Source organism: Marmota monax, unplaced genomic scaffold (genome assembly GCF_021218885.2).
Source record: "Marmota monax isolate L192 unplaced genomic scaffold, Marmota_monax_Labrador192_F-V1.1 WCK01_AAM20220418_F8-fsc00314, whole genome shotgun sequence".
NCBI classification, from domain to species: Eukaryota; Metazoa; Chordata; class Mammalia; order Rodentia; family Sciuridae; genus Marmota; species Marmota monax.
Genome location: NW_026692675.1, coordinates 418,882 through 432,893, shown reverse-complemented (window position 1 = coordinate 432,893; position 14,012 = coordinate 418,882). Strand labels below are relative to the sequence as shown.

The 14,012-nt window shown below is 32.7% G+C and overlaps 1 protein-coding gene across 2 annotated transcripts; it reads left to right on the top strand.

The window, feature by feature from the left end:
- The first annotated feature begins 3,748 nt into the window (after positions 1-3,748).
- LOC124093943 (NKG2-A/NKG2-B type II integral membrane protein) lies at positions 3,749-10,671 on the top strand. 2 transcript variants are annotated; one of them, XM_046446476.2, is made up of 7 exons: positions 3,750-3,892; positions 5,324-5,661; positions 6,043-6,144; positions 6,615-6,665; positions 7,208-7,359; positions 8,926-9,026; positions 9,312-10,671. In XM_046446476.2, the coding sequence occupies exons 2-7, from the start codon at positions 5,415-5,417 to the stop codon at positions 9,421-9,423; spliced, it is 765 nt and encodes a 254-aa protein (XP_046302432.1). In that variant the 5' UTR covers positions 3,750-3,892; positions 5,324-5,414; the 3' UTR covers positions 9,424-10,671. The 2 variants fall into 2 exon arrangements, with proteins under 2 accessions (XP_046302433.1, XP_046302432.1); XM_046446477.2 differs by lacking the exon at positions 6,043-6,144 and having other exon boundaries at positions 3,749-3,892.
- Positions 10,672-14,012: the final 3,341 nt, after the last annotated feature.

Sequence of the window (14,012 nt, the reverse complement as noted above, 5' to 3'; positions counted from 1 at the left end):
ACAGAGGGCAGTAAAGGGAGGGGAGAGATATGGGGGTAGAAGAGATAGTAGAATGACTCAGACATTATGATCCTATGTGTATATATGATTACATGACCAGTGTGATTCTACATCATGTACAACTAGAAGAATGAGAAATTATACTCCATTTATGTAAGATGTGTCAAGATGCATTCTACTGTCATTTAAAACTAATCTGAACAAATGAAAAAAGAGACTTTATTTGTCTTTGGCTTTTGACAATTTATTATAATGTGGCTCATAAAATATTTCAATGGTTGATATTCCTTGGGATCTATTGAACTTCACAAATCTGGGTGACCATATTCATTCCAAGATTTGCAAACTTTTCGAACAGTGCTCTTTGAAATAATGAATTTTCTTTTATTTTTCTTCTCCCTTTTTGACATCCAGAATCAATACATTCATATTTGGGATGGTATCCCATTAGTCAAAATAGTTCATAGATTACCATTCAGGTACTGTATGCCTTCTTTCTTTCCATATTTTTTATTATAATTTGTTGCTCTACTAATTGGTTAATTTTAGGTAAATCTATTTTAGGTTTGCTATTTCTGCATAGTTGAGTCAGCTGTGGAAACTCGCTACTGAATTTTTAAAACTTTTAGTTATGTGTCTACATTGTTCTCTTAATTTTATTATTTACCTAGTGCTTTCTTGATCTTCTTTGAGATTCTTTAAAATGATTCTTTTGAATTCTCTTTTAGGGAATTTGCAGATCTCCATTTTGGGGTTGGTTATTAGAGTTTTATTAGTTTCCTTTGCTGATATTCTATTTGCCTGATTCTTCATTATCCATATATTCTTGCACTTATGTCTGCATTTGAAAGAGCAGATACCTCTTTTAGTCTTTACAACCTGTTTTTGACAGCTTAATGACTTCTGTTTTGTTTCTGGGATGATGAAATTATCTCCAAGATAACAGTCAAATAAGGTTGGAGATTCTGTGTCTACCGTGGCATCCATGGTTGTTGGGCCTGTTACTAGGCCTCTAATGGACATGGATTCTGTCCCATTTCAGACTCTGTCTAGGACATTGGTTTACAGGACTAGTGCCTCAGGGTGTACATATGGTGGGGCTAATAATAGGTATGTGATATTGTGACTTTTGGGGGGTCCTTGAGAAAGCCTCCACTGTCATTGGGTGGGTTACTGGGTGGACAACACTGCCCTGGTCCACAGCTAAGAGGGGATGGAATGGAGTCCCAGGGCTTTGTCAGTGTCTATAGTTGAGACCAAGTTTTTCATGCTTTGGGTTCATGAACATTCTATTATTTATTTGGTGTGTAACTGGCTAGGGAGGACTTCGCTCAAGTCGCAGTCGAGAAGGACTTGAACGGAATTACAGGGGCATTTAAAGATCCACAGCAAGACCAAATTCAGCAGGTCAGATCATAGTTACTGCTGGTGACCATGTCTAATTCAGGTCCCTGTGGGGGTGGGACTGTTCCCAAGCTACAGTGGAGGGGTGGAATTTTGATTAAATGCCTTATTAATATATCTTCTGTTACTATGGCAAAATTCAAGAGGATGTTTAATACATAAGGTAAAGAGTTTTATTTTGGTCCATGGATCTAGAAGCTAGGAAAGTGCCAGCAACTGGTCTTTTGATGAAAGACACATGCTACTCCAGAGTGTATATACGGAATAAAGGGGTCATATGGTGAGAGAACAAGCAGAGAGTGAGTCAAAGAAGTGAAACTCACTTTTTTTTTTAAGTTTCAGAAATTTATTTATTTATTTTATGTGGTGCTGAGAATCAAACCCAGTGTTTCACATGTGCTAGGCAAGTGCTGTACCACTAAGCCACAACCCCAGCCTGTGAAACTCACTTCCTAAACAACTTATTCGTATGCCAACTAATTCTGCCTCAGAGGTACCACATTAATTCCTTCATGATGGGAGAGTCTCAATGACCCAATCACCTCTCAAATGTCCCACTCCTCTCAACACTGTTACATTGGCAACAGAATTTCAGAGTGAGTCTTGGCAAGCACAAATCATATCTAAATCATAGCAGGGTCTATTTCTGATGTCAGCAAGCCTGTTCTGGGAATGTAAATGGGTATATCTCCCAGTAGGTTCCTGAGGGAACAGGATTGATCCCAGACTGAAGCTGAGAGGGGCCAGAGTGAAGGTACATGGTAGTTCCATGGTCTGAGCTTGGACTGAGGTCAATCAACCTGTCTTTCAATGTCCTAGTGAGTATGACTCCTTCCAGGTCCCTTGGTAGATGGTTTTGGTAGCAGGATCAAAGTCTGATAGGTTGTAACTGAACTCAAAGGGGATGAGGTTATTTCTGGGTCTAGGGTGGGGACCCCTTTCAGCAAATCCCCCACATGGGTGTGAGTCTACCCTCTTAAAACACTCCTCCTTGATCTTGGTCTTCAATAGAGTTTTCAAACTCCTACCTGAATTCCAAGGCATTTCATCTATGGATGGATGCAAAATTATTGTTTCTCTGGTGGGATTTGAATGAAGGACTCCTGTTCTGCTAACTTGTTGATGTTACCTTTTAGGAGAACTTTTTAAAAATTTACTTTTCTAGATTTTAACTTCAATTTTGTCACTTACAACTAATTATACCTATTAAAACTGACAGTTTTGATTGAGAATGAGTGAATGAATGAGTAGTTATTTAATATTTTCACCTCAGGCATGCTGATATAGCTCAACATCAAATAATATTTTATCCATCTAAATATATTTATTTTTATCAAGGGAATTCTGAAGATTAATGTATTGAAAACCTAAACTGGAAAGAATGGTGCACACCTATAATGCCTGTAATTACGGCTACACAGAAGGCTGAGGCAAGAAGATTGCAAGTTGAAGACCAGCCTGGCCATACTTAGTGAGACCTTTCTCAACAAAACAAAAGACTGGAAGGTAGCTCAGTGGGAGAGTGCTTGCTTAGAATGTGTGAAGCTTGGGGTTCTAGCCCCAGTACACCAAAATAAATAAATAAATAAATAAAATAAAAAGAAATGATAATAAAATAAAATGCAGAAGTTTAAAGAACTCAAGCAGAGAAAATAAGTTCAGCACTGGTATTTTTTGTGCCAAATACAGAAGTTGAAAGTGTAGTAATTGCTCAGAATAATTAGTGAGACATATATATATATATATATATATATATATATATATATATATATATTTCTATTGAAATGTTATGAGTTTTGTATTATTTTCCATTATAACATAAATGATAAAAAAATTTGAGGAAAAGAAGTCCGTGATGAGACAAATACCTAGTATAGATTTGGCCCTAGGCCCCAGCATCAGAAATCAAAAAGCAATATGAAAACAATGCCCCCAAAACCAAAAAAGCAAAAGCAAATAAATAAAAAAGATATAATCCTAAGATTCAGAAGCCTAATATTTAAAAAGAAATTAAAATCTAAGATTCTCTTAAGAAAATGTTTGTGTTTAAAATGGAAACCAGTTAAGTGCACGAGCGGTTAGAATTCTGTCCCTCCAGATCTTATAGAATATGTAAACAAGTTTTTAGAGGCACTTGGAAATGGACAAACTAAATGACACAGTTAGAAGTCCCTATTGTTCTTCAATAGAAGCCCAAGTGTCCTATATTCTGGAGGTGTGTGATGAGATAAATTGATTTCAAAATAGCCTGTGTGTGAGAATTTCCTGTTCAACCTTAAGTGACACATTGATGAGAAATCTACTTTTTCCATTCTTGACTCACTCTGAGCCTTCAGAGGGCAATCTGTGAAGATCACAGATATTGTTTGTTCTTATCCTGGACTTAGGTCATTCAATTTCACCTTTTCTTACTCAGCTATGGCAGACCTCCTTATGTGAGTAACCAGGTCTTCCCAATAAAGGATGCATGACTTTCTGGCAACACAAGGTATGTGTTGCTACTCTCCTGTCTCTGCTAGCCCACCTCAGATAGAGGGGGGTTGCAAATACTAGACATGCTGCACCTGAAGTACAAGTCATAGACAATGAGATCAAAGTACTGCATCCATGTCTTAAATAGGTTGAGGAAAATTCTTACAATATGGAATACATTGGAGGATTTATTAAAGGTTTCTAATTATTACCTAATTAATCAAGTGCATCCACATATATTGGGGTTTGTTAATCAATATGGTTTAAAATGAAACCCAGGGGCATTGAAACAATAGACCATCAATTTTTTAATATTATAATCAGTAAGCTTTGAATATTTGAAAAATAACATTAATTTATATTTAGCTCAGCCATCATAGAGTCTTAACAGAAATTTCTATGAATGGTGAAAGCCAAATGTAAGTCATCAGATACTTACTTAGATGGTAAATAACTGTAGTTTATGCTTTCAATAAAAATCCGGATGAGCTAGATTAAACAAACTACTAAACTTAATAAAGACTTCTAAACAATTAATCAATAAATATATATCAAACTGATATATAAGATCCTTGTATAAAGGTTTCTTATACATGGCATAGCTGATATGATTTATAAACAATGACAGCAATTATGACTTAAATAGTAGTTTAAATAGCTAACATTTATGGAAAATTTTAAGTGCCAGATTGTGTTAAGTGTTTTACATGCATTATATTTTATATATTCATATTTGAATTTTAGAAGAGTAAACTTGGTTATTGGTAATTATAAAATTACTTTATCTGCATTATTCTAATTACTTATACAACTAAAGTAACCCTCACTGATTTTCATGACCATAGACTATCTGGAAGTTTCAACTTACAATGAAAGCTCTATACTTTATCATTTCATGATCTCATAGCCAATTATTTCCATAAAATAAGTATTAAAATTACTTTTGTAGTCTTTTTAATATTGTTTATGTCATGCATATGTTTATAATGTCAGAGAACATTTTTCAACATATACAATATCCTTAATTTTTAGTAATTTCCTAATAACTTCTCAATTATTCAAAATAAGACTATTTAATACTTCTAATCTATTTTAGTAAATACATATAAGCCACTAAATAAAGGTAGGACAGTGCAAGAAATTAAGATGTGTCTACTTTTCAATTCTCTGTTTAAACAGTTTTAAACCTCATTGGATGTCAATTTTTTATAAAGTCAACGTATACTTTCTTCTATTACAGCATTGTAATCGTTCATGCCAATATATTCTTCATGACCTTAAATTATTTCTGTGGAAACCAACTTTATTAAAGATATCCTTATTCATAAGCATCTTAATTTATCACTAATTTATTGTTTGATGCCCCACCAATAATATTTTGTCAAAAGTAGAGGATCCTTAAAATATTACCTAATTTAACCATAAGTTTTAATGTTTAATTCTCTAGGGAAAGATTTACCATCTTCAAAAGCAAAGTGAGCACTAAAGCTTGCTCCTCACCCCGCCCATTGACTGCATTAAGGGTCTCATCACCACATATGCCATTAGTTAAGCACAATTATCAGAGCACGGTCCTTGACATCAACTCAGCTACAGAAATGAGTAATCAAGGAGTGATCTACACAGAACTGAATCTTGGTAAGAACCCAAAGAAGCAGCGAAGAAAATATAAGGACATTAAAAGCTCCATTTCAGTAACTGAGGAGGAAATAACCTATGCAGATTTAAATCTTCGAAATTCTTCTCAGGAACATCCAGGGAATGACAAGGACAACCACTGCAAAGGTAAAATTTGTAATCAATCCTCAGTGTCTAGCTGTTCTAGGATGTGTAGTTGGGGTGCAGATGTGTGGGTAGGAAGTAGGGAATAAACTCTCATATTTGTGAGGATAGGAGTTCTAACTTGAGCCGTTTCTCTATTTTAAAATATGAAGACTAGCTTTTGTCACATTGTTGAAGTTTCTAGTCCTTGATAAAGAACTTCTGGAGCATTGTGTTCACTGAAAATGTGATGGTGTATTCTAAAGACAGATTACAGTGGTAGATGTGAAATTGGGTCCAAGTTTATCTTTACGATTCCCAGTGTATGGTGTTTCTCTTGTATGTGAACCTTCTGAACAGCTATCTGCATCCTCCTTTCTCCGTGCTACTATTTCTCCTCTGCAGAGTTTCCATCACCTCCAGAGAAGCTCACTGCTGGGATCCTGGGAATCACCTGCTTTGTATTAATGGTCACTGTGGTGGTGATGATTACAGTTGTTATTCCATGTAAGAATATTTTTGGAAGATTATAAGGGAAGTTTTCACTAATCATTGGAAGGTCCTCTATATATTTCATTTCAGGGAACAGAACTTTCCTTTTAATATTTAGACTAAATGTGAAGTGGTTATTCTGAATTTTTCAAAAATATAACTGAAGGATTGCAGTAAGTATTTTAAATTATGTTTATCTATTGTGATTTTGTAACTCAAAAACATACTTTAGGAGACTGGGAAATTTCACTGAGAAATATAAGTTGTGGTCTGAAAGTGGTTATGCTAAATATTGTACTGAAAGAGATGGTGATGTTAGGTTTTCATTGAAATAATTTTTTTTCTTTATTGATTTTCTTTTAAAAATCAATTTGAGTCTACATTATTCTCATTCTAAATAATACATATATTTTACACTAAGAAACTAAAATGATTATCATGTATTTGGATATTAATTTTTATAAGATCTATTTTAACTTTTCTAGCTACTGTAATACAGGAGGAGAATAATTCTTCCCTGATAGGAACCCAGAAAGGTACGTAATGATTTTCAAAGTTCTGATATATTTGTATATATTATGTTTTTCTATGTGACTAAAGCCATGCAAAGATAGTAATCAATTTCTTGGGGAAAAATACATCTAGAAAAATTGGCACTAAATTCCCATAAATAAAGATTATAGGAGGACATTTCTTTTTGTCCAGACAATAAGATGAAATTTCAATTTAAAACAAATATATAGTCTTTTGGCCTAATGGCTCCAATTTCCTAATTTTGGTATATTACATGGCATAAACTAATTTTATATTCTAGAAAAAGAAGTGTTCAGTGATCTTTAAGAGTCTCATGTGAGGTTTTTCTCTTTGTTTGCTTTCTATGGGCACATCCATGGGATGAGAGGCTGGTCCTTTTCCGTGTTTGTGTATATAAGTATATTTTTGGTTTAATATGTAACAGCCCAAGGGGTACATAGGTATGTTGTATACATTTTTTTATGTACACAAATATGTAAATTCATTCTAATTTTAAAAAATTTACCTCATTTCTGAATAAAAATTCATGAAAATCTTCCTTCAGCATATCATTGTAGACGTTGTCCAAAGGAATGGTTAACATATTCGAATAACTGTTACTACATTAGCATAGAAAAAGTGACTTGGAATGAGAGTTTGGTGTCCTGTGCTTCTAAGAACTCTAATCTGCTTTATATAGACAATGAAGAAGAAATGGTAAGGTTTTAAATGTTTCATTCTATTAAAAGCTTTTTCATGGGCAATATTATATTTATAGAATTCATTCATATTCTTTGCCAGGTATTTACAAGTCTGAATAATATTTCATTATTTGGCTTTATGATTTTAACTTTATTTGTATGCTTTAATATACATTTGTTTATTTCCTTTTTATGAAAAGTCATGCTCATAAAAATTTTATCCTTTCATTCTGAAATAAACTTTACTATTTAATTTTATTTCACATAAAGAAAACTAAACATCTCTTGATTGTGCAGATTGATTGCAAAGGGACTAGACTGAGGTAATTACAGTCAGATCACTAGATAAAAAGGTTCCAATTCCCACCTGTCCCACCCTTGCATATGTGCTCAACATTCTGGTTCCTGCCTAAACCACTATCTTGGCTTCTGCTATGATAAATTAGCTTTTCCTGTTTTTGAACTTTACATGAATGCAATCATAACTATGCATTTTAATTTTTTCCCGTTTCAATCTTATATGGTATTTGGGTGATTTATCCATCTTATTACATTTACCTGTAGTTTTCTAATTTTCACTACTGTATTATGTGGATATAACATTTAAAAATCCGTTCCAATAACTGATCTCTGGATGGGAGCGGTGAGTCTCATGCCCCCAGGGACAAACAGACTTCCAAGGTGGAGCATTTGTACTCATGGAATTCCTTTTTCTGAATCCCCTCACGCTGTTGATGGATATTCTGAAAGATCATCTTCACCAATGGTTTCTACTGTGTCAGGTCCTGCTAGTGGGAGTTCCTTTCACACAGAGGAGCTTACAAGAGCTACCTCTTATTGCTAGGTTGGGTAGGGAGCCAGCATGCAAGGGGCACTTTCTTCTTTTGGATAAGGGATTTAAGTATTAGGGTCCTTTGTGGTTCCCTAATACTACAGTGTCAAACCATTTTTACCTCTTTCTTTCCATCTTTCAGAATTCTTTTTTGTTCCTGTCTTTCACTAATCCCATAATTTATAGTTGTATTATCATGTAGCAGCAGAGAGACACAAATCAATGCCACCTTCACCGAACTATCAGCATTTCACAAATACAGAAACAAATAACAGTAGAGACTTAAAAAAATGGTGTGGTGCATAGAACACCTGATTTTTGGCTTCCATGTAATTTATTTCTTCAGTGTAAACCCTTAATTTCCTTCTAAAACTCACACTCTGAGGAACATAGTGGAAAAATACATTGATTTAGTTACAGCCTCTGGATAATTAAATATATAGTATCTGGAAACTTATTTAAATTCTTGCTATGTTTATTTTGTTAGCATGTGTAACAGAATACATGAATCACAGTATTCCTTATTCACAAAAACAGCATGTGGTTATTAAATAAAGAGTTAATTTTAAACTTCAAAAATGTTCAATTATGAACATTTATGCAAGGTTTTCAACAATACAAAAAGTGGGTTTATTGTTTATCCAATTAATTGGTTGGGAACATTAAGGTACTATGACATAATGTACTATTTCTAAAAGTAATGAAACCTTTCACACTGATTATTTAAATAAAAATTCTGTTTTCTGGCAGTCTTTTCTACATTCCCTCTCACTTCTGTCATGGGTTGGAGTCTTTCGTAAGAGCAAGGATCATCCATGGGAATTGATAAATGGCTCAACTTTCAAATTAAAGTAAGTTTTTTTTTTTTAATTATGCTACATCTAAAAAAATTTATGTTCAAAAGAATAGTATTAATAATTTGACTTATAAACATGTAAAAAAATTGCAAATTAGTGAAATGTTGACATAAATATTAAAGAATGGATTGTCTTTATAATTACTAGATTTTACTAAAATTATATGAAAATGTCATCCATTTTAGTATTGTTTTTTACAATTACAAGAAAAATGCTTTCACTTAATAGATTTTTTTTTCTATAAAATATAACTGAATTCTGCACTTTTCATCATTACAGGGTAAAGGAATCATCAGATGATCAACGTAACTGTGCTATGCTGTACTCATCTGAGCTTAAATCAGACAGTTGCGAATCTTCAAATACATACAATTGTAAACATAAGCTTTAACATTAATACACCTAAATCTGAAGTCTGTCAGGTAATTTTGTATTTCATGAAGTGGAAGTAATATTAGGATTGCTTTAGTCTTAGAGTGGAATTATATCATTTGTTCTAATAACAAAAATTTTCAAAAACAATTATTGAATTCTAATATATGCCAAAAATAAAAATAATACTTTGTGTCTGTCTTTTTTTACTCAATATTCTATTCATGACATTCAACCTTTCTAAAAGATTCCATGTTACCTGAGTCCATTTCTGTGAAATGCCAAAAACAGACAAACCTGTGGAAACAGTGTGGATTAGTGGTTACCGAGGGCTAAGATTATGACGCAATGGAACTTGACCACTACTAAGTATGTGTTTTTTTTCGGAGTGATGGAAATTGTTTAGATTTCTGATAGCAGTGATGATTGTAGCTAAGTGAATATACTAAAAATCACTGATTTATAGAATTTAACAGTATGAATTTTATGCTGGGTACTTCAATGATGCTGTTAAAACATTTTTTTCCAGAATTATCTTTGAGATTGCATTAACTCAGGTAAAGTTTAGTCATCCTTATAATATTGACTTTTCCAGTAAATATCATGCTATGTTCTTCAACAAATTAGGGTTATTTAATTTTTCTTGATCACATGTTCTTTTGATATTAGTCTTACAGAAATTTAAGTATTCACAATAATGGTTTTGTAAATGACATCCTTATTTTTAAATGTAAATTGTTTTTAGTAATTTTTGTTGCTGTGAATAAAATTATAATTGATGTTTGCATGTTGATCTTACATCCAATGCTTCACTGATTTTATGTATTAATGCTATCATTCAAATATAGATTATTATGTATTTTCTCTGTAAACTACTGCTTTATATATAATCACACTTCTATTTTCTTTCCAAGTGCAATTGCTTGATTTTCAAGGTTCTATTTATATTACGTGTATCATTTCCTACTCTAGAAAAAAATTTCAACATTTCATCTGATTTATGAATTTTTATCACAACTTCTCCAATAGATACAGTTCTGTAATATTCTTATTCTTCTATTAGACTTTGTTATCAAGTGATTTATTATTATTATTTTTTGTATCAATTGGAATGATGTTTTCTCTGTATGGTGTTTATGAAAAAATTACCTATATCTTTCTAAAATATTAAATAATCTTGAATTTATGAAATAAAATTGGTGTTAGTGGACCATGAACTGAATCTCTGAAACTATGAGCCAAAATAAATATTTCCTCTTCCAAGTAATTTTTGCCAGGTATTTCATAATGAAATATGTCCATGATGAAAGCTGACTGACTCATGATACCATATGTATTTGTAGAATTAGTCTTTAGAATGGTTTATATAACAGATTAAATTTCTTTAATAAATTTATTTAATATATAGTTTTGCTCAGCTATTTGTTATACTAAAATTTTAAATAGGTATTTTGTAGGAATTTTCTATTTCCTATAGATGTTAAAATATATTCTTACATGAGGATGGAAACTCTGCTTATTTATGCAATCCAAATGAGTGATATGTTTTTTTCCCATCCTTTCACTTTAAGTTTGTGAATGTCTTTGCCTATGAAATGAATCTCTTGGAGAGTGTTTATTGTTGGATCTTTTTTTTTTACTTATTCTAATTTGTCATATATGACAGCAGAATGCATTTCAATTCATATTACACATATAGAGCACAATTTTTCATGTCTCTGGTGTACACAAAGTAGTCACACCATTCGTGTCTTTATACAGGTACTGTCCATCTCATTCCACTGTCTTTTCTACATCATGCCCCTTCCCTTCCCTTCCCTTCCCTTTGCCCTATCTAAAGTTTGCCTGTTCCTCACATGGCCCTTCATCCCCATTATGAATCAGCAGAAAACATATCAGAGACAACATTTGGCATTTAGTTTTGGGGATTGGCTTACTTCACTTAGGATTCATTCATTTACCTGCAAATGCCATGATTTTAATCTCTTTTACTGTTGAATAATATTCCATTGTGTATATATATTACATTTTCTTTATCCATTCATCTACTGAAGGGCATCTAGGTTGGCTCCACAGTTTAGGTTTTGTGAACTGTGCTGCTATAAACATTGATGTGGCTGTGTCCCTGTAGTATACCTTTGGGTATAGAGGGAGGAGAGGGATAGCTGGGTCAAATGGTTGTTCCATTCTCAGTTTTCCAAGGAATCTCCATACTGCTTTCCAAATTGGCTATACCAATTTGCAGTCCCACCAGCAATGTGTGAGTGTGCCTTTTCCCCCACATCCTTGCGAATACTTATTGTTGTTTGTATGCATAATAGCTGCCATTCTGACTGGAGTGAGATGAAATCTTAGAGGAGTTTTGATTTGCATTTCTCTAATTGCTAGAGATGTTGAATATTTGTTGATTGATTATATATTACTTCTGAGAAGTGTCTGTTCAGTTCCTTAGCTGATTTATTGATTGGGTTATTATTATTTTTTTTGGTGTTAAGTTTTTTGAGTTCTTTATATATCCTAGAGATTAATGCTATATCTGATGTGTGTGTAGTAAAAATTTGCTCCCATTCTGTAGGCTCTCTATTCACCTCACTGATTGTTTCTTTTGCTGAGAAGAAGCTTGTCAGTTTAAATTCATCCCATTTATTGATCTTAATTTTATTTCTTGCACTATAGGAGTCTTGTTAAGGAAGTCAGGGCCTAATTCTACTTTTTCTTCTATTAGTTGCAGGGTCTCTGGTCTAATTCCTACATCCTTGATCCACTTTGAGTTGAGTTTTGTGCCTGGTGAGAGATAGGGGCTTACTTTCATTTTGTTGCATAGGATTTTCAGTTTTCCCAGCACTATGGTGAAGAGGTTATCTTTTCTCTAATATATGTTTTTGGTGCCTTGTCTAGTATGAGATAACTGTATTTATGTGAAGGGGCTTGTTTTTTAATCCAATCTGCCAATCTATGTCTTTTGATTGATGAATTTAGGCCATAAGCATTCGAGGTTGATGTGATTTGTATTTCTGGTCATTTTGGTTTATTTCTGGTTTTTAATTTGAATTAGTTTCTCCTTTGATTGAGTATTCTTTTAGTGTAGTTCCTCCCTTTGCTGGTTTTCACTTTTTTTTTTTCATTTTATCCTCATGGAATATTTGGTTAAGAATGTTCTGTAGTGTAGGCTTTCTAGTTGTGAATTCTTTTTAACTTGGTTTATTATGGAAGATATTTATTTCATCTTAAAATCTGAAGCAATTTTTCTGGATATTAAATTCTTGGTTGGCATCCATTTCTTTCAGAGCTTGATATATATTATTCCAGGATTCCTAGCTTTGAAGGCCTGGGTTGAGAAATCTGCTGAAATCCGAATTGGTTTCCCCCTATATATAATTTGATATTTTTCTCTCTGGCCTTTAGGATTTAATTCTTATTCTGCATGTTAGTGATTCTCAATATAATACAACTCTGTGGCTGGTCTATTGCCAGCTTTCTTTATCCAAGGTCCAATTCTAGGGTTAATTATCCTTTTCCTGCCTATGCCTCAAATCTTGCACTCTTTGCTTATTAACAAGTGTGAGAAGCTGTTATTATGGTTTTAATATGTTTAATATCTGTAAAACCATAATAGTATTCTCATTTTAATTTAGACATTTCCAAATCTTTTCTTCAACAATGTTTTGTCAATTTTATTATGTCTTTTCAATGAAAGAAACTTTGATTTTATTGATCTTTGCTACTATAATTTTGTTTTCATGATTTTATACTATTTATTGTTTCTACTTTCTGGTTCATTTGTGTTTAATTTTAGCTTTTCTCTTTTTAGTTTCTTATAACACATGCTCAAAATTCAATTTCTTTTCTTTTTTCTTAATATTGCCTTTAAGTCAATTTTGAAAGAAAAGTTTTTCTGATTATATTTTCCTTTAATTCATATAAAAATTGTGAACATTCATTGTGATCATCTCCTCCTCATCATTCTCTTCTTCCTCCTCCTCCTCCTCCTCCTCCTTTTTCTCTTTTCCCCCTTTGACATTAGGAATTGAACCCAGAGGCACTTTACCTCTAAACTAAATCCCCAGTCCTTTTTTAAAAATTTGAAACAGAGTCTCACTAATTTGCTTAGGGTATCACTAAGTTTCTGAGACTGGCCTTGAATTTGCAATCTTTCTGTCTCAACCTCCCAAGATGCTAGGATTACAGGCATGTGCCATTGTACCTGGCTCACTATGATTTTTTTTTTTTAGCCCATAAACTACTTAGAAATATATTGCTGAATTAAAAACCATATAAACCATTAAAAACCATTTTTGGTTATTGGCTTCTTTTTTAGGTAAATAGTACTTAGAATTTTCTGTGAGGCTGAAATGCTCTATTATCTGAATGTTGTTAATATGACTGAGAAACTGATTTTTAAATTTTATTTATTTTTTATTTGAATTCCTATATTTCAAGAATCTACTGGAAAAACTTGACTAGTGTCTTCTGCATTGGGAGCATAGTTCCATATATTTTTATGTTAATATCCTTAGAAACTTGACAAAATGATGTATTTGGAAAGATTTCATGGGAATTTAAAACATGATTATTTTGTGTTAGTATAAAGTCCATAGCTATGTGCAT